The sequence below is a fragment of the Haliotis cracherodii genome, unplaced genomic scaffold (genome assembly GCF_022045235.1).
Source record: "Haliotis cracherodii isolate W230 unplaced genomic scaffold, xgHalCrac1.p SCAF_13, whole genome shotgun sequence".
Classification (NCBI taxonomy): Eukaryota; Metazoa; Mollusca; class Gastropoda; order Lepetellida; family Haliotidae; genus Haliotis; species Haliotis cracherodii.
Window position 1 is genome coordinate 27643945 of NW_027266268.1, and position 25788 is coordinate 27669732.

Genomic DNA, 25788 nt, shown 5'->3' on the forward strand with positions numbered 1-25788 from the left:
TCACGTGATCGTCTGAGCCAATCATGTCAGTAGCAACTTGCCCAACAGGCTGGAAGTTTCAGACCTCTCGGGGTCCTCGGTCGTGTTCATGTGGACGAACAGACGATAAATGCCGAATTTGTATACAGTCTTGTTTTGAACACTAATGTGAAGCATGTCTAAGTGAATTTGTTTATAAATATGATCCAAATCAACTACATTTTGCATGAAATATTGTAGGTGACCCATCATGTGATGTAGCTGACCAATCAAATTCACGGCTTTTTGAACGAACGTATAAAAGCATTCTGGTCCTTGCTTGGGAGTGCGATGCTGTTGACTGATACCCATGGTGTGCTGGAAAATCTGGCCCAAGCGATGGACCCGAAGAGCCATCCGGCGCTGCAAGGGTACCAGCAGAATGCACTAAACATCAACGCAGGGTACTATGACAACATTTTTACATTTTGGATATTAATTATCGTAGCATCTATGAAGAAAGGCAACGGGATCGGCTTATTGTGCAGTCCGCCATTGTTCGTCGGTCGAACTTCGCATCGGCTCTGTGAAATATCATAAATTACTGGATACCTAACCCAATACCAACCTAAATTACGGTTGTTTAGTTTGTGTAAGTGACTTCTGAAAACGAACTTGTGTTTTGTACGGTTATTATTGTTCGTGTTCCGGCAAATATTTAATGTTTCCCAGACACGGTAAGCTATCAATAAAATATCGTGTGCATTGCATCAGAAATGCGTCTTATTTGTCATTGTTACCGACGTCTAGGTCTTTTTACCTTCTTCTAGACCTACCATTTAGAAAGTTAACCGTCTCTGAACGTTTTGCATGCAATGTTTGTGCATAATTTTATAGACTAAATGTGAGAAACGCTCGCACTTAGTACGAGACCTCATTACATCGTAGCGCTTGTTTTCCTCGATGAAGCTTGTACCGCCATTTTGGGTTGGTAATAGTCACATGTTTTGACTAAATGAGTCATTATTGAACACGTCGGCACATTCCTTGTACTTTCGTTGTGTCGTGAGAGTCACATTTTCCGAGAAATCCGTGTGATATAGCTACTTCCTGCTTTGGTGTAATGTCTAGTCGCGCGACAATGTGACCTGTTTTTAAAGAGGTCAAGTGCATGGACTGTACAAAGCAACACCGCATTGCTTTGTTTCATAGATGATCATGTGAGGCGTATTTGAGAAAGTTTTTAAAGTTGTACGATTATTAAGCTTTTGTTTGATATTTGTAAGGTGTTTGGGTCATATGGTGCAAACTTTATATCCTGATTGCACTTCTATTAAGTGTAAGGGGTATTTGAGACAGCAGTAATAATATCTTCAGCCATTGACTTTCTTGTGGGGTCTTTCTTTCTATGGTGGCATACACAATTATTAGTTGTTAACAATAAAAATTCATATGTTCCTTTCTCTTGTAGTGAAGCAAAACAAATTTTACAGATCTTGGCACAAGAAAAAGTGTTAAATTAAGTCATGACAACTGTGTAGCAAACTTAGTAGTCCTTCTAAACAAGTGATATTGTGTGCATGGACTGTTCACACTGCTTCTGTGTATGGAGAGGAACTGGTATTTTACTTTCTGTTGCCTGATGCAACAGTATAATTTTGTAGCCACTTGTCTGAAGCCTGAGTAGTAAGATTGTTTGGTCAAGTTAACTCAGCTAGTAACAAGTCCACACAACACTAAAGTCTATTGAAAGTTTGCCATAATCAGGATCGGAGACTGTATTTTTGTGGGTTTTTCAACCCTGTTGGCAATTGATTTGAAATCGAGAAATATTTCCTTTATCCTGCCATGCTAGTCCATGCACATGAAGGTACCTATCATATTTAGAACACTGATGGACATGCCCCAAAAATAGTTTTGCTTCAGATATGAAAGAAAATATGGAAAATTGTCCAGTGTTGAATGCATTATGATACATGTCTGCATCAGTACTCCTGACACTTCAGTCGATCCTTTGCATCTAGGTAACATACATTTCAAACAAACTGAAATACTCAAGCTTGCTGTTTCTTGTTTCAAATCTGTAAAGCCTCAAATAGTACATTGACGCACAGCAACACTAAAATGTGGATTTGGTACTTTGTACTGAATCAATAACCTAAAAACCAAATAGCCTGGACTTGTGGGAATTTGTATCTCCCTGAATTGTGAGCAAAGAATCAGTACACCTGACTAAAGTGCATGGTTTCCTTACTAACTTTGACACAAACTTATCTTAATACGACATAAGCAAAAGGAACAATCCTGCTACAATTATGAATGTTAATCTACCTCTTACTTACTATTTAAGATGTTCTACTAAATAGCAGTCTTAAACATTTCTCTTTTCAAAAGTTTAAATAATTTCGAGGTTTGGAGAAATTAATGTTGAAATTTGAGTATCGATAGGTCAAATCAAGTGTTCATGATACATTGATTAAAACTAATATTCTGAAATTCACATCTATGCAAATGTTTCAAATCATATCTGACTGCCCCACAATTCCAGATTGAACACGTTTTTAAAACGCAGTGGTAGAAACTAACAATTTTGGTCCACTATTCTTTATAATGATAATGTATAGCCAAACCTTAAAAATGGCAAATTTCTACTAGTCCTTATGATACCTTAACTATTGGGCAGTTTGGCAAGGACTATAGGACTAGTGGCAATTTTTAACCCTGAAACATCATTTCTGGTGTCTCCCCCTGCCGGGATATTGCTGGAATATTGCTAAAAAGCGGCGTAAAACCATACTCACTCACTAACCCTGAAACGGGTAATTATTTTTAAGACACTATTTTATAATGGGCATGTTTGATTTTCTTCCACTTATCACTGTCCAGTGATCACGTTTCCAGGTCAAGCAAGTGCGTCTCTTGGTTACCACGGTGGTAGTGAGTTTGGTTGCCACAGTTTACAGACAACTCATTTCTTCGCTGCGCTATTACAGCTTTGAAACAAAAAATGATCCCAAATTTCATTCACCACTACCCCTCCAACGGGAGACTCAACAGCATTGTATAAAAGATCCAACATTATTCACACCAAGTTTTGTGTATTTGAAACGGGTGAAAGGTTAAAATATTTTATTTTTACGATGGAATGAAAATGTGATGGTTTTTATAAATGTAACTATTTTGATGCTTGGTTCAGGAATACTTATAATTTATAACCAAAAAATCTTTTTAAACCCACAATAGATATCAGATTCTTCATATGTGTTAGCAACACGTTTATGCATTTGCAAACAAGGACACCAGGGATGTTTTTAGTAATACCATAAAGAAATCTACTTCATGGTACATATTTCACAAATTTTTAGTCAAATTGTTATTTTCAAGTATGTAGAATTTTTAACATAACTAGATCAGCCTATTTCATATTTAGCAGTGAATTAGTTTCTGTGGCAGTATCGATAGTCCTAAATTTGTTCCAATACAGCATTGCCTTTTAAATTTATCAATATTGCAATATGCAATGACATCCATAGCTCTAGTCCTGTAGTTCTCGCCAAACTGCCAAGTAGTAAAGGTATCATAAGGGCTAGTTGAAATTTGCCATTTTTAAGTGCTTTGATATACATTGTCATCATAGGGTCTTGTGGGCTTAAAATGTTAGATTCTACTGCTGCATAGTCTAAGGGAGCGTTGGGAATCAGTTGGGTGTTTTAATCATTGGTTATGTTTGTTCCTGTTTTATCTGCCTGCTCTTTGTACCATTCCTAAGGAAATATATTTCAGTTAAAACCTTTCAGATCCCACATTGTTACCTCTTGAGTATCTCATTTTCCATGTCTGTAAAATTGATCTTCTGAAGGTGGGAGCTCCAAAATTTGCTTATTTTGGTAATGGTAGCAAATAGCAGGCATGTAAAATTTCAAATAAGTGGAATGATAAAGGCATGTTATTCTTTTTTGTCTTTTGCTATGGTAAGTCATTTTCAGGCATTTTGTTTGAGGGTGACTGCCATTCTCTTTTAAGCATGATTTCTGTAGCTTTTTAACTCAATTGAAACCATTTTACCTTTTCCAGATTTGGCAGCAAAACAAAGGAGGTTGCTCATTCTCAATGCAAATGAAGTCAAAAGCAATCGATGTATATGCATGGTGAGAATTTTAAGTTTGTTTGGCAGTCACCATCACACAAACTTTATTTTTATTTAATCCTAGCAGAGTAAGTTTTCAGTATTTTTCATCATGTGTTGTACTGTAGCAAAAGTGAATAGAAATGTAATGTCATGTTTCGTGGAATACTTAAAAATGTGTGGGAAAACTTCGTTTATATCACCGGTTTTGTTTGTTTCAGGTCAAATGGGGATGCAGAGAGCCCCACAAGGACAGACGGTGATGAACCAAATTCAGTAAGTCGTGGCACCATGAAGGGCATCTCAACTCATGAGAACACAGTGGTGAGCATCAGCAGATGTCGCCCTCCTTCGCTTATCTTTGAAATACTGATCAAGTTTAAATAATTCATTAAGAGTAAATTAATGCTAAGACTACGGTCAGCGATATAGCAGCTATAAACAGTGGCCTGTAATTAATTAAGTCTTGACCAGACAAACGAGATTGGTGTGGGCAACGTCCCAAACCATCAGGGTCATATCCAACACCTCCACATCTCCTTTTGTACAAGTCTCGGATTAGTGGCTGCCTGACTGATGGTGACATAGCCATTGAGTCTTACCTTGGGATTTAGGTTACTGAAGACAATCCTAAGATGAAATTCCCAAATTTGGGTATGATCTTCAAAGAGCTTTTGTAAAAATATTGTTGATTAGGTTGGTTATTGGCTGCTTTCAATCCAGTCTCTTAAATTAATTCTGGATTGAAATCTGATTCTTTGTTTACAGCCCAACAATGTGAATCACAGTGGTGGAGATGGGGATGACGGGGGCGAGGGGCCAGCTGTCCCCACCTCCCAGAAACGTGGGCGTCTAACTAATCAGCTGCAATACATACTCAAAACAGTCATGAAGGCTGTGTGGAAACATCAGTTTGCTTGGCCATTCCATGTACCTGTTGATGCAGACAGACTCAATTTACCGGTGTGTTCAATCTTACATCAAGACAACAGAAGTATCTAAACTGAACTGTTTGATTTGGATTCTTATCCATCAACATACTTGCTCATGAGTTAATACAAGTAATACCAGTTCCTACAGATTTTCGCATCTGACAGCTTTAATTGACTTTCACATCCTTAATTGTGTGTTTCATAAGATAGATTTTATGCCCCCAAAAGCTTATCTGACCATATTTTAATTCCTAAAATGTGTATCATTTATTGAGTTTTAACTTTTTGCACACATTTGCGTTTCAGGATTACCACAAGATAATCCGAACACCAATGGATCTGGGAACAATTAAAAAGAGACTTGAAACAAATTATTACTGCTCTGCACAAGAATGTATTCAGGATTTCAGCACAATGTTCACTAACTGCTATGTATACAACAAACCAGGGGATGTAAGTAGATTGAAATTTCTCTTCATATATCTTGTCTTGCTATCGTGAATGGGATCATTCTTGAGTCGACTAGCCCAAGCTTGTATTTCTGCATCCTTACACTAAAGTTACAGAATATTTACTCCTTGAATATGGGCTGCACAGGCTAATTGATTAGACAGATGATACAAGGGTTGAGCTATTAGCTGAAGTGGCAGACTATTTATACACAGAAATTAAAGATGTTAATGTTAATTTGGTATTTTTCAGGACATCACTCTGATGGCACAGACCTTGGAGAAGTTGTTCCTTCAGAAGGTGGCCCAGATGCCACAAGAGGTATGTGGTTATTACATCTGGTGACATTTTCTTTTATTTGAAACTGATTGTCCTGCACCATGTCTTGGGGTATATCTGCTTTTAAATTTATCAAAACCTGTCTAGATGAGGAAAGTCAGATTAATTCCACATTACAAATTTAAGAAAGACACAATAAGCCTAATACTTGCTGTGTATGGATAACACGCTGACAGATTTTCTGGCATCAAGATCAAAAGAAATCGTTTGTTATTGAAGTTTAAAGACAGTTTGATCGAATGCAAAAACATTTTCTTTCAGGAGGTTGAAATGTCAATCCCTCAGAAGAAAACTCCAGGTCCTAAGGGTTTCCGTGGTCGTGGAGGCGGAGGTGTTGGAAGAGGACTAGTGACTCCTCGTGGTGTTGGGACACTTGGACCGAAAAGTGCTCCTGTAGTTGCTGCAGCAGCAGCGCAGGCCGTGGCTGCTTCTCAGCCTCCCACTCAAACGACTGTTGTGCCCCCACCAGTCATACCACCTAACAATACAACACCTACACCAGTGACACCACCACCTCCTCCAGTTGTGGCGCCACCTGCGCCACAACCACCACCGCCACCTCCTCCAGTGCTTACTCATACGTCTCCACCCCCACTAGTAGTACCCCCTCCAAATATACAGCCGCCACCTATGCCAGTGAAGCCCTCACCACCACCACCTCTACAGCCACAGCCGCAGCCGCAGCCACAACTTCCCACTCCTATTCCTGACATGACAGAAAACTCAGTTATGCCTCCATCTGTGCTACCTCCAGCTCAGATTACAAAAGTAAGTTGTCTGAGAAATATTTATAGTTCATTGATATGGAAGGAAAGAAACAATATTTTCCCTCAAATGTTAAATGTGAATTAGGGATTGGTTAATTTGTTCAAACAATCCTCAAGGACATGGTTTGCAATCCTTGGGTGATGTTAATCATTAAAGATCTGTTAATTTAAAGTACAGATCAATTAAGGTTGTAAGGTTTGTTATGAAACTAAGCATTTTGTCATGTTACAGACTAAAAAAGGTGTGAAGCGGAAAGCCGACACCACTACCCCAGCTGCCATTGTAACAAATTCAGGTGGCATCGACCCTGCATCAATATATTCACCTAAAATCCCAGGCAGACTGCCTCCAACAAGACGAGAAAGTAATCGCCAGATCAAGAAGCCCAAGAGGGACTTGCCAGATGACCAGGTCGTTGTATTAGATGAAGTGCGTCATATGAGGCCTTTCCTGGCTTTTTGCTTTAAGATTTTTTACTTGTATTCAAGCCAGACATTGTTTACAAAATGTATTTATTATCTGCTGTTAATCACATATGTCAAAAGTTTAACGCTATGGGGGTTTTCATTGTAATCACACCAGCTATTTCAAATTTGTGCTCAAGTGAACAATAGGACTGGCTTGAATACAGTTAACTTGTAGTTAGCTGCTTGAATTTCCTTTTTAAGGCTTCTTTTGAGACCAACTTGTTTCCAATTTAGCAGTGAAAGCAGTAGCATTCTCTTTGGGAGGTTCTCTTCCTTGCTTGCTTAATCAGTTGGTTCATCCTTATGTAATTTGCTCACCCAACACCATCCATTACACCTGTAAAATCTTAAAAGTGATTTAACTTTCAACATTTCACTTTGTAGTTTCATAACGTGGAAGTTAAAATACATTTGTTGAAAAGGCAGGCATGTTAAATAAATATGTGTTAATTTCACTGATCTACTGCACATTTTATCACTGCATATTTTCCTGTAACTTCACAAAGATTGATATGTTCTGCAAAATGTTCTTGGACATACTAAAGTGAATTTATTAAGAAACCATGCTTGGTTTTCAGTTTTGTCATTTGTATTTCCAATAAAATATAGTGAATGGTCAGAAAAAGGTTGCAAGTGTTTCCTTTAGTGTGTCCAATGTTGTTTAAATACTAAATGTGTGAATACACTGTCTATTTAATCTGTCAAGTTTCTTTCGTAGGCTCAGCATAGTTCTAAAAACAAGAAAGGGAAGATCTCAGAACAGATGAAGTATTGCATTAATCTCATCAAGGAATTGTTTGCCAAGAAGCATGCTGTAAGTATTCTGTATTTGATGACAATTTTCATAAGTGGTTTTGTTGATGGGGTGAAATTCATTGAAACAAAGCAAAACAGTCCAATTCATATTTATTATGGTGATCTATTTCTGACTCGTCATTTGTGTTGTGTAGTTAGACTTCAGTCATGGTTCACAATGAAGATTCTGTTTAACCAACATTGAGGATACTTTGGGCTTGTAGAATTTGAGGCTTTTTAGAGGGTGTGCCAATGTTATCACTATTTTATGTTCGGGCTAGTAAACATTTCAGATACATTTCTTCCACTGTACATTCTTAAGAACAGGGAAAAGTGTTGTGGCCAAAAGGATGCACAAAGTGAAGTTTATTTGGTTTCTATATGGTCATGAATTGTGGAGAATGTATCGAACAGGAATGTGTCATGAATGTTAACTTTCTTTTGCAGACTTATGCTTGGCCATTCTACAAGCCAGTAGACGCTGATTCACTTGAACTTCATGATTACCATGATATCATTAAAAAGCCAATGGACCTTGGCAGTGTGAAGGTTTGTTTTTTCTTGTTCACTCATCCAGTCTGAAACTTAAGCCAATAGTCCTAGGTATGAAAGCTGTAATAACCCATGTGTTAGGACCACATTTCATTGAAAAAGTACCTGTGGTTGGAATTGGTCCCCAGCAACTTCTCTGGTCTTGAAAGGCGACCAAGTGTATTGAGTAGCTCCGAACCTCAATTTTTTACAAGCTGCTGGAATATTGCCAAGTGTACAAAGACTAGTTTGTGGATGACAATGTATATGGTCTGCTCATTTAACATGTTTAACATCTCATGAGAGCAATAAATATATTATCACAGCCACAGCGTTATGTTTACGTGATGGTGGTAGAAGAAAAAGAAGTGCTATCTGTATCGTATGTAAATTGTTTCTTTGCAGAGGAAACTGGAGAATCGTGAGTACCGTACGCCAACAGAGATGGCAGAAGATGTGCGGTTGATCTTCACCAACTGTTACCGGTACAACTCTGGAGACAGTGATGTGGTGCAGATGGCAAGAAAACTTCAGGTATATATGCCCCACACAGACCAATGCCATTTGAATTTGATCCTTGTATTTATTGTGAGAACAGCTGGCAACTAAGTTTGTTGCCTTTCGACTGTTTATGGACTGGACTCGTTTTGTGAATGCTTATGCCTTCAAAGTTCCATTCGCAAACGTGTAATTGCTTTTATTTTGTAAAGAGTTACTTCGAAAACTAATGAACATTTCCCAATGTTACTTTAGTAATTGAGATCTAAGAAAACAAACACGACCACATTTTCATTTCTGTTATGAGGTAAATTTTGTTCACATATCATTTGTTTTGAATATTAACTTATAAATGCTTTCTCTGCAGGATGCATTTGAGATGAAGTATGCCAAAATGCCTGATGAACCACTCCCGCCTGAACCAACGCCCCCACCCTCTGTGCCAATGGTGGTTCCCAAAACTGAGTCTCGCACCAGTGATCTCTCTTCCAGCAGTGATAGTGATGATAGTGATGTTGATGATGACAGTGAGGAGGAGAGGGAGCGAAGGCTGAAGGAATTGCAGGAACAGGTATGTTCCAATAAGAATTGCAGTACATGTAAACTGTGGATTTCCATTAATTATTGTTAACTGAATGTTGTTGCTTCCTCTATTTAAAACTGTACAATTGTGGTTTTATTACAGTTTCAAACAATACAAGAGCAGTTGTCCAAGTTAACAAAAGAACACATGAACAAGTTAAAGGAGAAGAGAGAAAAGAAGAAGAAAAAGAAACGAAGCAAGGAAAAAGAAGTTGAAAAGGACAAACTTGTGGAACCCCCTGTTCTCCCACCTCCCCCTCCTGTACCGAGTGCACCCAGGATGTCGCTGGATCCTCCCAAACCAAAGAAAAAATCCAAACAGAAGTCTCCAAGTTCTAAACGATCAAGGACTAACAGTCGGTCCTCGACTAGGAGGAAAATGCCGGCAGTGGTGGTGCCATCCGCAGGACCGATCCTGCCTTCGTATGATAGTGACGATGAAGACAATGCTAAGCCAATGACTTATGATGAAAAGAGACAGCTGAGTTTAGACATAAACAAGCTGCCAGGTAAGATACTACCCGTGATCAGCAGCTCGAGTGTTAGGTGTGCTGAGTGAGTGTGGCTGCAATTCATGTGGAAAAAGTGCTTCAGGAATTTCATGGAGGATTCATGTGTATTCACGATTGGATTAACAAAACAGGAAGGATAGGGAGGCAGGGATTTTATTTATTTTTTAAATATGTGAGAACTCAAGCTGTTTTCTTCAAATCTGTGTAGTCCCATATGATCTTATGATCAATATCTGGAAGATTTGGTGATGGTTGCTCACATATTTTTTTGGCTATTACTCTGCTGGAATCCATTTTGAAAGTCAGTTTCAACCCTTTTACATTTAGGAGACAAGCAGAGTCTGGTAGCGTCATCTTACTATGACTTTTGGCTAAAATGTTTTATAGTTATATCAGTAATTATTGTTTTCTAGATAAATTCAGGGACAAAGCAATATTTTACGTTAGGAATGGTGATGCTTTGATGAAGACAATACTCTTACAAGGACAGTTTTCCCTATGTAATGATATCCTTCATGCAAGGGTTATAACGTCCTATTTGGAGTCCTGTAAAGTCATTTGTTAGTTTTCCCAGTAGACACTGTTGTGGTGTAAGGAAATTCAGCATTTCTATGTACACTGTTGTGGTGTAAGGAAATTCAGCATTTCTATGTTGCTGAGTTGCTTAACTTATGATTGCAGGTGATAAGCTTGGTCGTGTGGTGCATATTATACAGTCAAGAGAGCCGTCCTTGCGAGATTCCAATCCTGATGAAATAGAAATAGACTTTGAAACATTAAAACCTTCAACTCTAAGGGAACTGGAAGCATATGTAATGTCATGTTTAAAGAAAAAGCCTCGGAAGCCATATTGTAAGTATTATTTTATTCCTATACCTTCCTTCTTGTTTTCAAATTTAACAGTGTTGCCACATCAACTCGAGTTTTCTGTTTGAAATAGACACAGTAGACAGGTAATATCAGGAAAGTTTTGTGCAGCCTAAATCAAAACAAGATGTTGGGCATTATATTATAACCCAGTATACCTCCAGGGCAAGGGACATAGTCCTAGACAGTGATTGATCTCATAATCATTGGAGGTAAAATCAATCCCACGTTAATCCCAGCCAATTCAATGTTGATAAGGCTGTTTCATGCCGTGGGGACATACACATACAAACGAAATAGAGGCAGTTCAAATTAATGGTTACACACCTTTGCAAGACAATTGTAAAGTTTTGATTTGCAAACAATTGTAGTGATGCCAATTTAACGGTGAGATGAAAATCCTGATATTAGACATAATGCTGTAGGTAGAGTGTTTTGCTTCTACAGCCAAGAAGACCTCTGGCAAGACAAAAGAGGATCTGCAGCGGGAAAAGCAGATGGAGTTGGAAATCCGATTGCAGGGTGTACAACAGCAGCTGGCCGGTGGCAAGAAACCAACCAGTAAGCAAAACAATTATGCTGAAATATGCGAAGAAACATTTCACTCATACCTGGCAATTGGTGATAATCTGAACATCAGAGGTTATTGATCACTGGGTTTTTTTGGTCATTTTTGTCAAAGTATGTGATGCAGCTTTGTTTAATAAGTAACATGATGACATCATGCGTGTCATTTGAATGCTTTGTTTTGTTGTCTTCCAAAGTTTAGCCAGAGTTTTTCTGGTTAAAGGGAGGTGGACTTCTTAAGCAAAGCAGAAATGAGTTTCAATTTGAGGTCTGATTACTTATTAATATGAAGTCTGCCAAACATCCTTCCTAGACACTTGACGATTGGGTCTTAGATGCACACCAGTTGCTTTCTCCCTTAGCAGAATATTTTAAGTGATCTAAATGCTTAATGTTCTAAAGAACTGTTTTCATGATGAAAACTATCCAGGTCTTTACATGTTGCCAAGTTGGGCATTTTCAGCTCAGTTGTCCAAGTATGTAGGTTTACAGCTTAATGAACTGGATATCAGATAGTATATGTATGAAAATGTATTTCAGCTGAACGAGGCAGTGTTGAGGCGGGAGGTGGTCAAAGTCGTCTAAGTGCAAGCAGCAGCAGTTCTTCTGGCAGCGACACAAGCAGTGATAGCAGTTCATCTAGCTCGTCAGAGTCGAGCGACTCGGAATCAGGTTAGCTTGAGTTCCCTGGTGAGCTGATCTATCGACTTCTACTGTAAACTGCAGTTGCTGTTACAGACATGGTGTTCACAGCACCAGGCACTGGCTAGCGTCACAAGTGGGTCCAGTCAACATGAGCTAGCTGGGTAGCACGCCAAGGGAGGGGTTTGTATGTGTATAACCCTGTGGTCAGTCTACCGTCAGCTAGCCTCAGTCTAATGAGTGCTACGAGGCAAATAGCACCCTGCCTGTGAATGGGACTAATGATTGTTGTGTTCAAAGGTGGTGCCCTTTTTCCCTGAAAGGCACTGTTGTTGAAATCCAAAATGGATGCGACAAGATGTAATTGTTTGTAGGGATGTAAGAGTATCTGGTCTTGTCAGGTATGAGGTTACAGGTTAGATTGTTAGCCAACGAGTGCAGAATGTGTGAAGGTTGAGGCCAGTCACAGAATGGGCTGGTGATCTTGATGCTAGGTAGGAAGGGATGGGTACAATTCATACCAGGGTGGGTAATAGGGTAGTCCGTCTCACTACATTATTAATATGTCTTCACGGACCTCATGGTTGCATAATATTTCTTACTTCACAAAGGTGCTTTGCTAATCTCCACATCATTTACACCAAAGGATCGAGTACAAGGACATTTTGCAGGTGAAATGTACCTAAGAGAAACGAAACATTTGACTCATTTGACTCCGTGACTAATGCTGGAGGAGAATGATCATGTCAACTGGCCTCCCCTGCTACACATCTTTGCACTCCATGGCAAATTGTACATGATCTGAGCGAGATGCATTCCCAGCCATCTGGCCGGACACATGTAGCTCAGCAAAGAAAATGTACTTCACAAAATTGAAGGTATAATCAAAACAGCTGGAGTTAATCTCCTTATTGTGTTGGTGCAAGTACCACCAATTACTTTATCAGCCACTGTGCAAATTTTCTGGATCTAATATATACAAAAGCATGCTGTAATGTTAAGAAATTTGAACTGTGTTTTGTGTCGTGGTCATTTCATTACATTTCTGTACTACCGGTCTACAAAAGACTTTAGATCATTTTGTATGTGAAGCATTATACATAAGTATTGTACATTTCTCTACTCCAAGTCAGAAATCTGATAAAGCATTGTGTACATACGTCAGATCTCATAGTGTCATGTCATCATCATTTTATCATCAATAAAACGAAACAACTATCAAATCTGCATTGTATTTTTATTTCGCAGCTCCTCGGCTGGCCTCATGCTAGATTCGCATTCTGCACTCAGTTGGGACGGGGAGTAGCTCCTAATTTAGTTTCAAATCCAGTCAGTTTTCTTTTCCTCCTGATCAGTTCAAAGTCCATATTTTACAATGTTGGCATATACTCTTATTTCAGACACAACAAAGTTTCTTTTCAGCTGGTACCACGTACAATAGATGTACTGGCACTATTGTTAACCATGCCACCACACTCTGAGCAAACAACCTTGTTACAATTAAGGATGCCATGGTTGTCTTCAGATGTCAATATTTCAAATTTGGGTCAGCACACTGGTCACTTTCTATTTAGGATCTGACAATTGTCATGTGAAAATAAGGGGTGAAATGGGAAGTGTGTTGATCCACCCAATGAAAATGTTGTTTAACATACAGTATTGAATTTCTCTTTAGATTGAAATGGTTCTTGTACCAATGATTTCTGATATTGTCTTTCAACCTAAAGGATACTATTTTTAATTCAACACTCCCACAGCCCAACAAAGAAACAGTGGCTCAGAGATGGGGAATTCAGGATACATGTTGCAGTATGGAATGTTCTCAGGAATATAGATATTATTCAGCTGTTATTCATACACTGACACTATGGCTTTCCATAATCAATACAAATTAGGACACCTGATCATGAAGTTATGCATTGACAACCATTCACAAGGATCAATGTTACAAACTATATATTGCAGATGCATTAGGTTATTAATAGATCCATTCACATGTTAATTGCATTTTGTCTCTTTTTGATGGGGAAAGATTATGCTAAATCAAATTATTATATGAATTAGATATACTTACTTTGACCTGAATTCTGGAGAATGTTACATTTTGATTTTGTAATTGGTCTATATTCAGTTTAAGGGAATCAAAATATGTTAAGACAAATTCCATCGTTCCTACTGAAGTTGTAAATCCTGATCCTGTTTTAATATGCAGATACATCCACAATTACCAGAGTTGATGACTTATTACGGATGAATTAACTTGATCATTTTGATTCCTATTTAAGAGGACTTTCATTTTTTAGGAAAATGAATTTTGAAGATGCATTAAGAGTGGTATCTTCTGAAATTGGAGTCAAATTTTGGGCAGAACAAAACTGACAAGGTCAGCAATTGCCAGCAATACAACTGCTTGATTTCATGCTGTTTTGTACTGTAACAAGGTGACCATTTTGTCTGAATCATCCTATTCTAATTCTAACTTCTTTATAAGGATATTAGTTCCTTGCTCAAAAGGCAGTTGAGTTCCATTTTAGCAAATTATCATACCTCTTTTTAGATGCATTTCATGTTAAAGGTAGAATTTGGTTACCCTAACATCTACATGTCAAATTGGTAAACTATCAAACTTCCAACTTGTGCAAAGATGTCCTAATAAGAGTCCATTCAAGTATATTTAGCAATACAGTGAAGTTTACCACATTATCTCTTGGAATTTGCTTTGGACTGGAGTAATGGTGAAAGCAGCTATTAACACATTGTTAGTCCCGAGACTGATCGATTATTGATGGCACTTCAAGTTTTAGATATTTCACTGTTGGTAATTGTTTGTGTCTGTGTAGTGTCCAATATATGTATTAAGAAGCTGACACGTAACAGGATGTAATGGATTATGACTGGTACATGTAAGATGGAGTCGTCATGCCAAAGACTTGGGTTTGATTCCACACATGGGTACAAGTCTGTATCCAACTCGCGTGGTCCCTTGCCTTCATGTCTTAACAAGCATACTCACCCAGGTGTGGATACAGCAAATGGTCGTTTCAAAACCATGACACCCATGTCAGACAGAAAGAGATGTCAACATGTTGGTGAAATGTGGCTACCTTTCAAGTACATCTAAGAACTGAATGAGTTCTAATTGTTTCCACTGGGGAAGTGGATAATATGATCCTTACTCAAGTTGATGTACAGTTTGAATGATGGTCAGTGGACATTTCCCTTTGCCAAAGAAGGCTGAGAAGTTAGGACAGGGAAACTACTGTGAATGACATCTGAAGCAATATCACCACTGCCAAAATATATTTCAATCCTTTGCAGATGGTATAATACCCAGTACACATGCAGAGCTCCAGATAACTTTTTGAGCAATTGAGTTTTTACTCTTAGGTTTCTATTTTAAATTTATTACATTTTTCATTGGGTAACCAATATTTTTTCACTCATCTATTCATCACTTGCTGCATATTGGGTTTTCTCCAAAATGAGTAAGCATTTTGAGATCTAAAACATTATTTCATTTTTTTTTAAATGTTTATAATGGTTCTAAATATAGGCTTAACTCTTAAAGTAAATTAGCTCGTAATTGTGTTTTTCGGAAATTAGCTCCGTTGTACGCATGCTGAAAAAGCTTCATTGGGAATTTACGTGTTTTCAAACAAAGTTTTTCATTTAATGCATGCGTTTCTGTACGCAAGTGAAGTGAAAGTAATTGGGTTTTGAATAGTTTTGTGGGGTATTTTACGCAAATATGCAGCTTATCTGTAGCTCTGACTGATGAATCATTCATCTGTACACCAATCACAAGGGAAAGTCAGGTACATACCCTCCATTCACCAGTTTGATATTATTCATTACAATCCATGAAGAACACACGTTTCAATTAGGCGTTTCGTTCTTGTGGTACCACTGTACTTTGCCGTCATCTGAGTTGAAAACATTCAAAGTGCATCTGTTTGGTCTTTAAAGTGTTTGAAGTTAAGCATGAAAGTCAGTGGATCTGTTACCACCATAAAATAGTTTTGGAGTGGTCAGTATTTGGAAATGTTCCAGCAGCAAACCCAGGATCCACTGAATGTTGGCTTTGTCCACATGTAGCCGAGAACAATAAGACATTCGATGAATGTGCTGGTCTGCATGTTTTGTCAAGCACATGTTCTCTAGGAACAGTTTTCCTTGGCACTGGTCCTCTTAAGAAAGAAGTATGTCAAACTCAGAAAACTGAATGTAAATGTGGCATCCCTGTAGCCATACCCCAAGCCGGAAAATTGAGAAACTGATTCTGGTGATATGAGATTCTAATTAATAAACTCGAATGGATGCAAGACAAATAGGGAAGCCTGGTGGTTAAGACTTTGGCTTGATATACACAACACCCATGTGAAAGAATGTGTGAAGCCATTCCTGTATATTTCCACTGTCATGTAGTTGAAATGTTGCAGAAACAAATATAAAAAGCAAAGTCACAAGCACTCACAGTATTGAGGACACAACAAATAATTGCTGTTGCATATTTGACTAAAAGCTGCCTGAAGAACACATTTGGACAGGAGTGAGTGAATACTTATCTTCAGCAATATTAAAGTTTTATGAAAGTGACCTGTAATGAATGATCAAGCCAGCATCAAATACACAATCGGCCAGGTAGCACATAGTAACGTCCCAGACAAGTTGGATTTTGTACAATCACAATGTTTCAGATGGGCTACCAACTTCCTTCCTTCCAAATTTGCAGTGATTTCAGACGAGATACATATATATTTCACACACTCGAACATTGGTCTATACCAGAACATCCTCATCCAACTGGTCCCCAACTGTTTTGAACTAGTGGTTTAATAAAAAGTAATATAGATAGATAATGAGAAGTCATCTTGGCATTCCAAGTTATTTGTCTTGGCTTTAAACCTGCCATTCTATTCACTGCCTCATTCAGTCACATTATCCCATGAACTTGGTACATCGATAAGTGAACTGAATTTTTAATATTTTTTTAATAAAAACGAGTTTCCATGGCAACAACTTTGATTTAGTAGGGGAAATTGCTTGTTGCCGGAGCCATTCTTGAAAGCATGCAATATTTCTTCATCAAACTTGGCACACAGATAGGTCTAGAGGTGAACTTGTACCATGCGATCAATATTATTGGTTCAGACTTAACATGGACTGCTAGCCTGATACAAGTGACGTCAGGGATGACTGGTGAAGTTCCTTTGTAAACTGCAACTTTTACCATAGGTAGATCCTTTTAGTGGATTAGTGAAAATTTAGTGGATTAGTCTTTGGCAGTTTTTATTTTTATATATATATAATAAGATCCTCTTGATATCCCTTATTAACAGATTTACGAGCACTTCTTGACTTTTGTTCTTCCATCTTCGAGAATTACCTTTATTTGAAAATTTGCCCATTCATTATTACTCGGTTGATTACAGGGTTTGACACTGACCAAAATTTGTTAGCAGCCAAAGGACCAGTACATTGAAAATTGTACTGCTAGACAATGGTTCTGGCCAAAATTGGTTTAAGATGGTATGGCTTCATTGTGGTAACTAGGCAAGCAGAAAACCACTGTACCACATTGCTGGTTTTGCTTAGATTTTAGAGTCCATCTATTGCTGATTTAAAAAATCGTGCACACTTAAATTACTTTGTACGTCTCCGAAATAACACTAGACCACAGGACCCAGCATATATTTAATTTTACTGGTACATGATAAAATATATACTAGACTTGGACCTGCAGACCAGTGTGTGTGTGTGTGTCCAACACTGTGATCACTACTAAAAAATTCTTTTTCTACCTTTTAGAAGTTTCAACTTGGAAATCTCTTGCTTCAGGCCTTGAAAATAGAAGCACTATCTTCAACATCTGCTCAGATATGTACATAGTCCTATAATGCTTGATTACCATTTCAGAAAAGACTCCCCGAAAGTTGAAGTCAATGCCACCACGGGTTGAGTTGCCTCCTGGAAGCCCTGGACGCTCCCCACCAGTGAAGATAATGCTGGGAGGCAACACTCCAGTTGTGGTGTCATCGCCACCGCCACCCTCACCCCTTAGCGCTCCTCTTCACCCATCATTTCCCCCTCCTCAAGCTGCGGCTATGGCTGCAGCACATGCTGCTGCTGTTGCTGCTGCCGCTAGTGCACAGCCCAGTCTTCCTACTCCAGTTATTCAGCACAAGCCACTGTCTCCGGCAAGAGGTGAGGATTCAGTGCCGTAGCCAGGCAGGGGTGGGGGCAGTTGCCCCCCCTGGATTTTTTATAGAAAACACTTTTATTTGAATCAAGTTGGGGACAAGTGATACTTGTACAAATATTTGCCCCCCCCTGTCAAAAAAAGTTAACTGCGGCCTTGGGGATTGTCTGGAAATCTATCTCCTCAATGAGGCAAAACATACTAGGTTATTGAAAGACATTGTAGTTTCTTACCATCTTTTCCATGCAATGCTGTGAGGAAACTAGTCCTATTTTATTAAATAGGGATTCTGGGATGGTGTGATTCTGAGTTGAAGTAGGCCCCATAACTATATATTAAATTATAATGGATTGGGAGGTCAGGTTCTATCCGTCAAATGTTCCCAAATGTTGTGGATCTTTCATTATGTCTATCACTGGATTGTCTGGTCCAGACTTAATTATTTTATAGGCTGCCATCTGATTACCATGTGCAGCTTTAAACAACAAACTTTAATTAAAGATCACTTTATATGGTATAGTGGTATGACATGTAAGGAGATGTGTGGCTAATAGGAGTGAAAGTGACTTGAATGGCCATTTAATTGTATCTTTGGTAAACAGTCTGTTAACTCTTCATCCTATTATGCTATCAAGTGTCCCATTTTGATCCGAAGTAAATGCTTTGTTGAATGCTTACTTGATTTGATCAACAGTCTGTCTTTTGTGTCTTTCAGCCCCAAAGCCTGTAACTCACACACACATGCCTCAGCAGCCAAGCAGACCCACGGCAATGGCCACAGCCAAGCCACCATTGAAGAATACCAGTAAGTCAGGAGAGGGGGGTAGCCGTGCAAGCTTATTGTCTCTCTAACCAGACGATCTGCTTTCAATATTCCAGGCAAGGCATAATGTGGAACTCTTGTCAATAGTGAAGATTCGGGTTGGAATAGGTCTTCAACCTATGCTTGTCGTAAGAGGTGACTAATGGGATATGGTGGTCAGACTTGCTGACTTGGTTGATGCATGATTGTGTGGCTTGATGCTCCCATGTCAGTCACTAGATTGTCTGGTCCAGGCTACACACCACTGTCATATAGCTGGAATATTGCTGAGTGTGGCTTTAAACAACAACAAAAAAAACTAAACAAAACTGCAGACTTCTGTAAATTGATTATTATTATTTTTATTTTCTGTAGACGTATTGTTACAGTTTAATATCCATTTTCAGAAAAACTAGCTAACACTACTCAATCATTAGTTCCAGTGACACCAAGTCTCCCGGTCAGTAAACCTCCTTCCATGTCACCGCAAGTGGAGGTGACGTCACCACCAAAGATGCCGCTCGAAGTCAGAAGAACATCTCCCAGAATCCAGTCGCCACCAGATGACTTATCCAAACTATTCCCTTGTGACGATGAGCCTGAAAGCCCCAAACCCAGTCCGAAGCCAGCCCCTCCTGGGGCCACCATATGTAAGCAATATTTCACCACAGCAATCGCTAAATTGCTGCCCCACAGAATGCCTTTGTATATCTTTTAATATGTTGGGAAAAAAACAACCTGTTTTGATCGGAAACAATAAAATTTTTCTCTCCATTTCTTTAGCCTCTGTTTGAGAATGACTGAATGGAAGGAAGTGGGCAAAGTTTCCGTGTGAACATTGCCAGATTTTTTTCTGGGATTTGACTCAAATGTGACATGATTTTAGGCAATTGGCTATTTATGGCCTTGAATGTGAGGAAAGAAGCCTTGAAAAGACATTAAATTTCTTGACTTTCTGAACATGCACCTAGGGAATTCTTTTGGCACATGCAGTGAGAAGGTCAAAGGTGAAATAAGACCATATGAGAGAAATTTTGCTCGAAAGTTTGTGGTCAGTTTCTCAAGTTCCTTTTGCATACATCATTAAATGTCTCAAGGATGAGGCCCTGTTTTGAAAAGTTTTTGGTTGTACGATTTAAGTTGCAGTTCAGGTTTTTGTGGAACACACTTACATCATTGTCCGTTTCTGAGGCGTGGTTCATTGTGAATAGCTGCAAGATTGTGGCATTGAGCAGTTATCACTCGCTGAGTTATCTCTACAGCCATGTAATTGTATAAGTGCATGTATTGTTGGTGCTATGCCTGTCAAGATGTACTGACTGGCGCTAGTAAGCAAGGGCAATTGTTGTATTCCTGTCAGGAACACACTTCTATAGCAAGCCTATTTTTTCCCCTGGCAGCTGCTCACGGTGTAGGCATAGCCTATGGATCAGGATCCACAATGTTGTCCCAGCCTTCACCCTTGGAGCCTCAAAAGGAGCCAAAGATGTCCATGCATATGCCACCGTCCCATGCTGCTGCAGCAGCAGCAGCAGCTGCCGCCGCCGCAGCTGCAACCAAACAGAAACAGAATGTGGTGAGTTATTACCATTCAGAACATTTAGAGCTTGAGCTATGTAAGCCTTATAATTTTGCTTTAGGTGGTGCCTATGGCAAAGACATTGGAAATTGTACATTGTAAGAAACTTTAGATATTGATCATGGTAACTTCCTAACTCGTCTATCTGAAAACAAGCAAAGAAAATCTAGAACTAGGTCAGTAGTTGTGTGTGTCATGTTTAGAGCCCAATGTTTCATCTTCAGCATTGATGTTTCAGTTGAAGAATGCTGGCTCCTGGTCAAGCATTGCCACGTCCAACTCTTCACACAACATGTCAAGGAAACCTGCTGCAGTCAACAGCTTCGAACACTTCCGTAAACAAGCCAAGGAGAAAGAAGAGAGGGTATGTTTCAAACTTGTTTCAGCTGATGCAGTTGATCATTATCATACATATAGTATGATATGAACAAGAATTAATAATATGGAGGATTTGACTAAAATGTTCTCATAATATTACCGAAATCTTTACTTCTCATTAAGGAGTCTCATACCATGTTAAAGAGTGATCAGGAAAAAGTGTTAGAAATTGTTAGAAACAGTAATGCAATACATTTTATACTATATTACTTGGACAAACTGACTTTATTGAAACAAGGATTTCCTGTACTGTCTTAGCTGAATGTTGACGTAAATTCTGTTTTAGGAACGAGCATTGCAGACACAGCTGCTTCATCGTCAGCAGGTGAAGGAGAAGGCCGAGAGAGAACGTCAGCGTCAGGAACGCGAGCGTCAGAGAGAGCGAGACGAGGAGGAGGCCCTGGAGCAGGCCAAACAGGCCCAGCAGGCCCAGGCTCACCACGCCGAGATCATACGGCAGCGCGAGGTGGAGCAGATCAACAAGCAGAAGGAACGCGAGAGGATGCGAGAACAGGAGCGCAGGCGCAGAGAGGCGGTTAGTTGGAATGTAGCATGTCTCGGTGGGGATTCGAGGGGAGAGTTAGCCATTTGACAAGTATTATGGGAAGGGACTCATTCATTGATGATCAGATGTTATCTCTTTGGTGAGGACACTCAGTGGATTCCAGGCAGAATAGATTCAGTGAAAGTTTCTAAGTTGCGATTGTACACTCACTCCTTGGATCATTGTTGACAACCTCTAGTTTGCCTGTTTTTTAAAGGCTGTTGTGATAAAGCTGTTATGTTGCTTACTGGAATTAAACAATATTCACTCGTTAATATGTGTGCATAGGGCACTTTCCAACTGATATTACTCTCTGGAATATTTGTTCTTCAATCAGATCAAGTTCAGTTATATTGGACCAAAAAGATGTTACCTTGATGTTTTGTTGTCATGCTTTTGACATAATGCATCTTACTTTGTCCTTTCAGTTGGCCAACCGTATCGACATGAATGAACAGAGTGAACTAATGGCATCCTTTGAGGAAATGTTATAGTGACTCCCACTCTGGGGTGTGTGTTGCCTGTTTGCTTGTGGACCTTCTGACACTGCCAGCAGGCACCGAGTTCATGGCGGAGAGGAGGGCTGGTGGCCCTCCCAGCACGAAGAGGTCAACGACCCTCGCACCATGAGGACAACCTGTAAAATCAGGAGAAGTTGATCCTCATTCTGACGTAGGAGCAGAGATCCAGACAACTACATGTTTCTCTTCAGCCTTGTTTCTGCATATCAGACAATTTATACAGAAAAGCATCAGTTGATTTGACTGCAAGACAATCTGTTAGGAATTGTGACAATACAAGCAAAACTTTCTGCATTTTCAGACAGGTTCAGTGAAAGCAGATTTTTCAAAATGTTCAATGCAAAGTGACATATGTCACATAAAACAGAATCCCGATTTGTTTTTATTATTGCATGAGATTGTAAGTTGGGGTCCAGTTATGTGATTCTTTTTCATGATCCAGTTGACATCTTGAAAATCAGATTAAGTTTCCTTGAGCAAGTCGTAGTGATTCCACAACAAGCCATCCTAACAGAATGAATGGCACAGTGTTTTGCTGTCGACTTGAAGATGTAGCTGTGGTGGTCAGACCTATTGCCAGCTTGGATGTAAAGACAGATTAATTTCTCAGGAACTGTACAGAGCATGTTATGCAAGCCGGCTGGCGCCCATCCTCCTCCACAGGGGCTCAGCATCATTTGCAACCTAAGCACTTAAAACAAGTTCAAATGATCACCTGTTGTATATAGGCATTCATTCTCATGCCCTTTCTAGCAATAACTGTTCACTGTGAAGTATTAGTGATTTACCTATGGCCAAGGACTGGTCTATTGTGTTTGTGCATGCCAGGTGTTCTTTATGTGATTGTTGTCATTGTTTCCATGGCAACTGGTCAGCCTGTATGTGACCAGCAATGCGTCAGCATGGTACGGTCAGCTGTCTCAGATTGTACAAGCTGTGTGTAGCCATGGCCAGTGCATGTGCAGTCCCTGTGTAGCTGAAGTAGCTAGCCACAATGTGTTCTAGTCACAATGCCGCATAATCCATATTGTGCAGTAGGACTGTAACAATACAGAGGGCACTATACATATATATTCAGTGCGAAAGGGGGCGATATGATGCGTAATGCATTGCACCGTAATTGATTGAAGTTTCCGCAAGTTTTTCTGTCTGATTTAAAGCACAGGTTTGGGATCTTTATCATGAAAATATAGCATTTAAGGTATGCAATGCACTGTATAACGCCTGTATGTGAATGTGTTGTATCTCAATACAATACTGTATCGCTGTATCGTTACAACCCTTTTGCAAAGTTGCAGAAATAACACTGGAATTTATATAATCTGGAATCCAGAGGCCCCGCTAATATTATGTACGATGTATAGTAAAAATTGTAGCAGATAGACTGATTTAGTACGAGCATGTTACAAAATATGAGCTGCATTATTTTGAAGGGACATTTAATAATGGCTGTTATTATGATTGATTTTGCTTCATATCTGCAAAGTCACAGGAAAATTGATTTAACCAAGTTCACTGATTAAACACCAGTGAATACATATTTGGTCGGATAAAGGTCTAATTGAGCGTTACTGCATGCTAACTGGCATTTGATTGTCTAGCCAGGTTGCGAAGTAATGTTATTTCTGTTAAGAAATACTTGCTTGTAGGACAAATATTCATCTCTGAACTATGCTATACAATGGGTCAGATGGAGAGTAACATCTCTTTGAGGTTCTAGAAATTGGAAATTGTTTTATATCTTGGGTTGGGGGGAGGGGGACCCAACATGCTGGTTGCGACATGACGTCATACTTCAGCCAGCTAGTGTCATTTCCTTCTGACATCTCATAACATTCAGGTTGGTGCTATCGTCATCATTTTTCTGGCAGTATTAAATATCTTTTCTTTATTCCTCATATTCCTAACATCTTTAGAGTACATACTGCCTCATTCTGAGGGTGGTTTGCGCTGCCGACAATGCACATGTCCAGTTGTTCCATTCCTTATCCTCAGCTGTTTGATAAGTATGAATATGAAAATGTGACAGTTTTTCCTGTGTATCTGTCATTTTCTCCAGCTTAAGGTATGCCTGTGTTCTTTTAAAATATTCATATCTAGCGATGTGAATAACTGCCCATAGTGAGGAGTATTTCTGTACATTTTTGAGGAGCTTAATATATTATATGATCTGGAGTGATCTGATGGATGAATGGGTATTAGTTTGAGGGCAAGGCATTCCGATGGTACACCTTAGCTCAGAAGTAGGTCTATACATTTCATGTTATCATCAAAAGCCATTAGCTGGTATCATTTTGTACTTAATCTTGTCAATCCAGCTTGGTTTGATCATCATTTCCACATCATATAAATAGGGTGCTTGCATGTTTCATTTTCATCCAAAGGATCATCATCTAATACTTTCTTCTTGAGTATGCCATCAAACATGTTTCAGTGACTCAGATTTTGTAACATTTCCGTAGATTTGTACTTTTGTTATTTGTGTAGTATGAGAGTATTTGTATCTATATTGTAGGCCTTTACTTTGTGTTCTGTAGATTAGCGTCCGGATGATGCTGCTCATTGGAGTTATGTCCCCTTGCACAAAACATTATTTTTTTACTTTTCTATATGTCTGCATCTGCTGATTCAGTTTAAATAGCAACATGGACTTCATTCCAAGGCTTGAACTGCCACATGTCACTCAATTGTGAGGAAAGCAAGGATATATTAAATACTGGAAGTGTTTAGCTGTACAGTCTTGCCATTTAGTTATCTGTGAATGTAAATCTTTATATTTACAAATTTGCATTTCCCATGTTTGTAAATCGTTATATTTACAAATTGGCGTTTCCCCATGTTCCATTTCCACTTGATACAGGGGACATAACTCTGTATGTGCTAGCATCAATATGGCTGTATGTTGCTTGTGACACTACCATGTGCCAGCCAGACTGAGGAGAGATCACAAAGAAAGTTGCTGTGTGAGAGAAAGAGAGAGAGAAGCTATTGTCCATCAGGTGTATTTAATGATTATTTAACTATTGCTGTTGAGTGTTTCTTCATAGTATGGACGGACAGAGAAACGGGCCTGCATGGAGGGGACCCACCTGTACTGCACAGTTATATTTTTGTTACCTATTGTGTACAGCTCAATAAAACATCATTGTCAGTATTACTTGCTCTTTTTTGGCTTTTTCTTGTCAAAGAAGAATATGATTCCTTAGAATACCCTTCTATTACATCAAAGCCATAAATTCCAGTTTGGCTGTCAATCACACTATATTCTTTATAAAATTTTCAACATTCATCCTCTTCACTGCCAACATATCTAATACTTGGAAGGATAACCTTTCAGTAGTGGGACAATACATGGATGCATCGGTGGATCACGATTTTTCACTTCTCGATACATGTATGGATCACAATTACACACTCTGTAAAAGGTATCGATTCTAACCTTACATGTATTCTTTAATGAATGTTACACCAAACACTAATTACTTGTGAAAATGGAAATATTTTCATCCAATGCGCCATACATAATAGTTAATTGTTAGTGAGCCAGGTATTTGGCCATCCTGTCAAAGATGACCTACACATTACCGATAAGACCACGTGCAAGTATCGTGTTACATTTCGGATCGCACAGTTAGTGTATCATCCCAGCCCTATAACCTATCCTTCGCAGGAAATGTAACAGCACATCACATTCCTGGGTGCCAAGATGAAAAAATCACGTTTGGTTTGGT

General features: G+C 39.0%; 1 protein-coding gene across 6 annotated transcripts; it reads left to right on the plus strand.

The window, feature by feature from the left end:
- The first annotated feature begins 32 nt into the window (after positions 1-32).
- On the plus strand, positions 33-25211 carry LOC139459815 (bromodomain-containing protein 3-like). 6 transcript variants are annotated; one of them, XM_071241509.1, is made up of 23 exons: positions 338-422; positions 4033-4106; positions 4306-4408; positions 4853-5047; positions 5323-5469; positions 5719-5787; positions 6067-6573; positions 6805-7002; positions 7759-7854; positions 8283-8384; positions 8772-8900; positions 9232-9435; positions 9550-9955; positions 10640-10810; positions 11273-11386; positions 11933-12064; positions 17951-18238; positions 18949-19038; positions 19473-19685; positions 20436-20611; positions 20853-20978; positions 21279-21527; positions 21965-25211. In XM_071241509.1, exons 2-23 carry the CDS (start codon positions 4069-4071, stop codon positions 22028-22030), a joined length of 3819 nt encoding a protein of 1272 aa, XP_071097610.1. In that variant the 5' UTR covers positions 338-422; positions 4033-4068; the 3' UTR covers positions 22031-25211. The 6 variants fall into 6 exon arrangements, with proteins under 6 accessions (XP_071097605.1, XP_071097606.1, XP_071097607.1 ...); XM_071241510.1 differs by having other exon boundaries at positions 4306-4360; XM_071241504.1 differs by lacking the exon at positions 4033-4106 and having other exon boundaries at positions 33-422.
- The last annotated feature ends 577 nt before the right edge of the window (positions 25212-25788 follow it).

Coding starts and splice junctions, on each gene's coding strand:
- LOC139459815 (XM_071241504.1), top strand. CDS start 310: ATGCTGTTGACTGATACCCATGGTGTGCTGGAAAATCTGGCCCAAGCG. Junction 20,612..20,852: donor CCAAACAGAAACAGAATGTG/GTGAGTTATTAC, acceptor TTGATGTTTCAG/TTGAAGAATGCTGGCTCCTG. Junction 21,528..21,964: donor AGCGCAGGCGCAGAGAGGCG/GTTAGTTGGAAT, acceptor TTGTCCTTTCAG/TTGGCCAACCGTATCGACAT.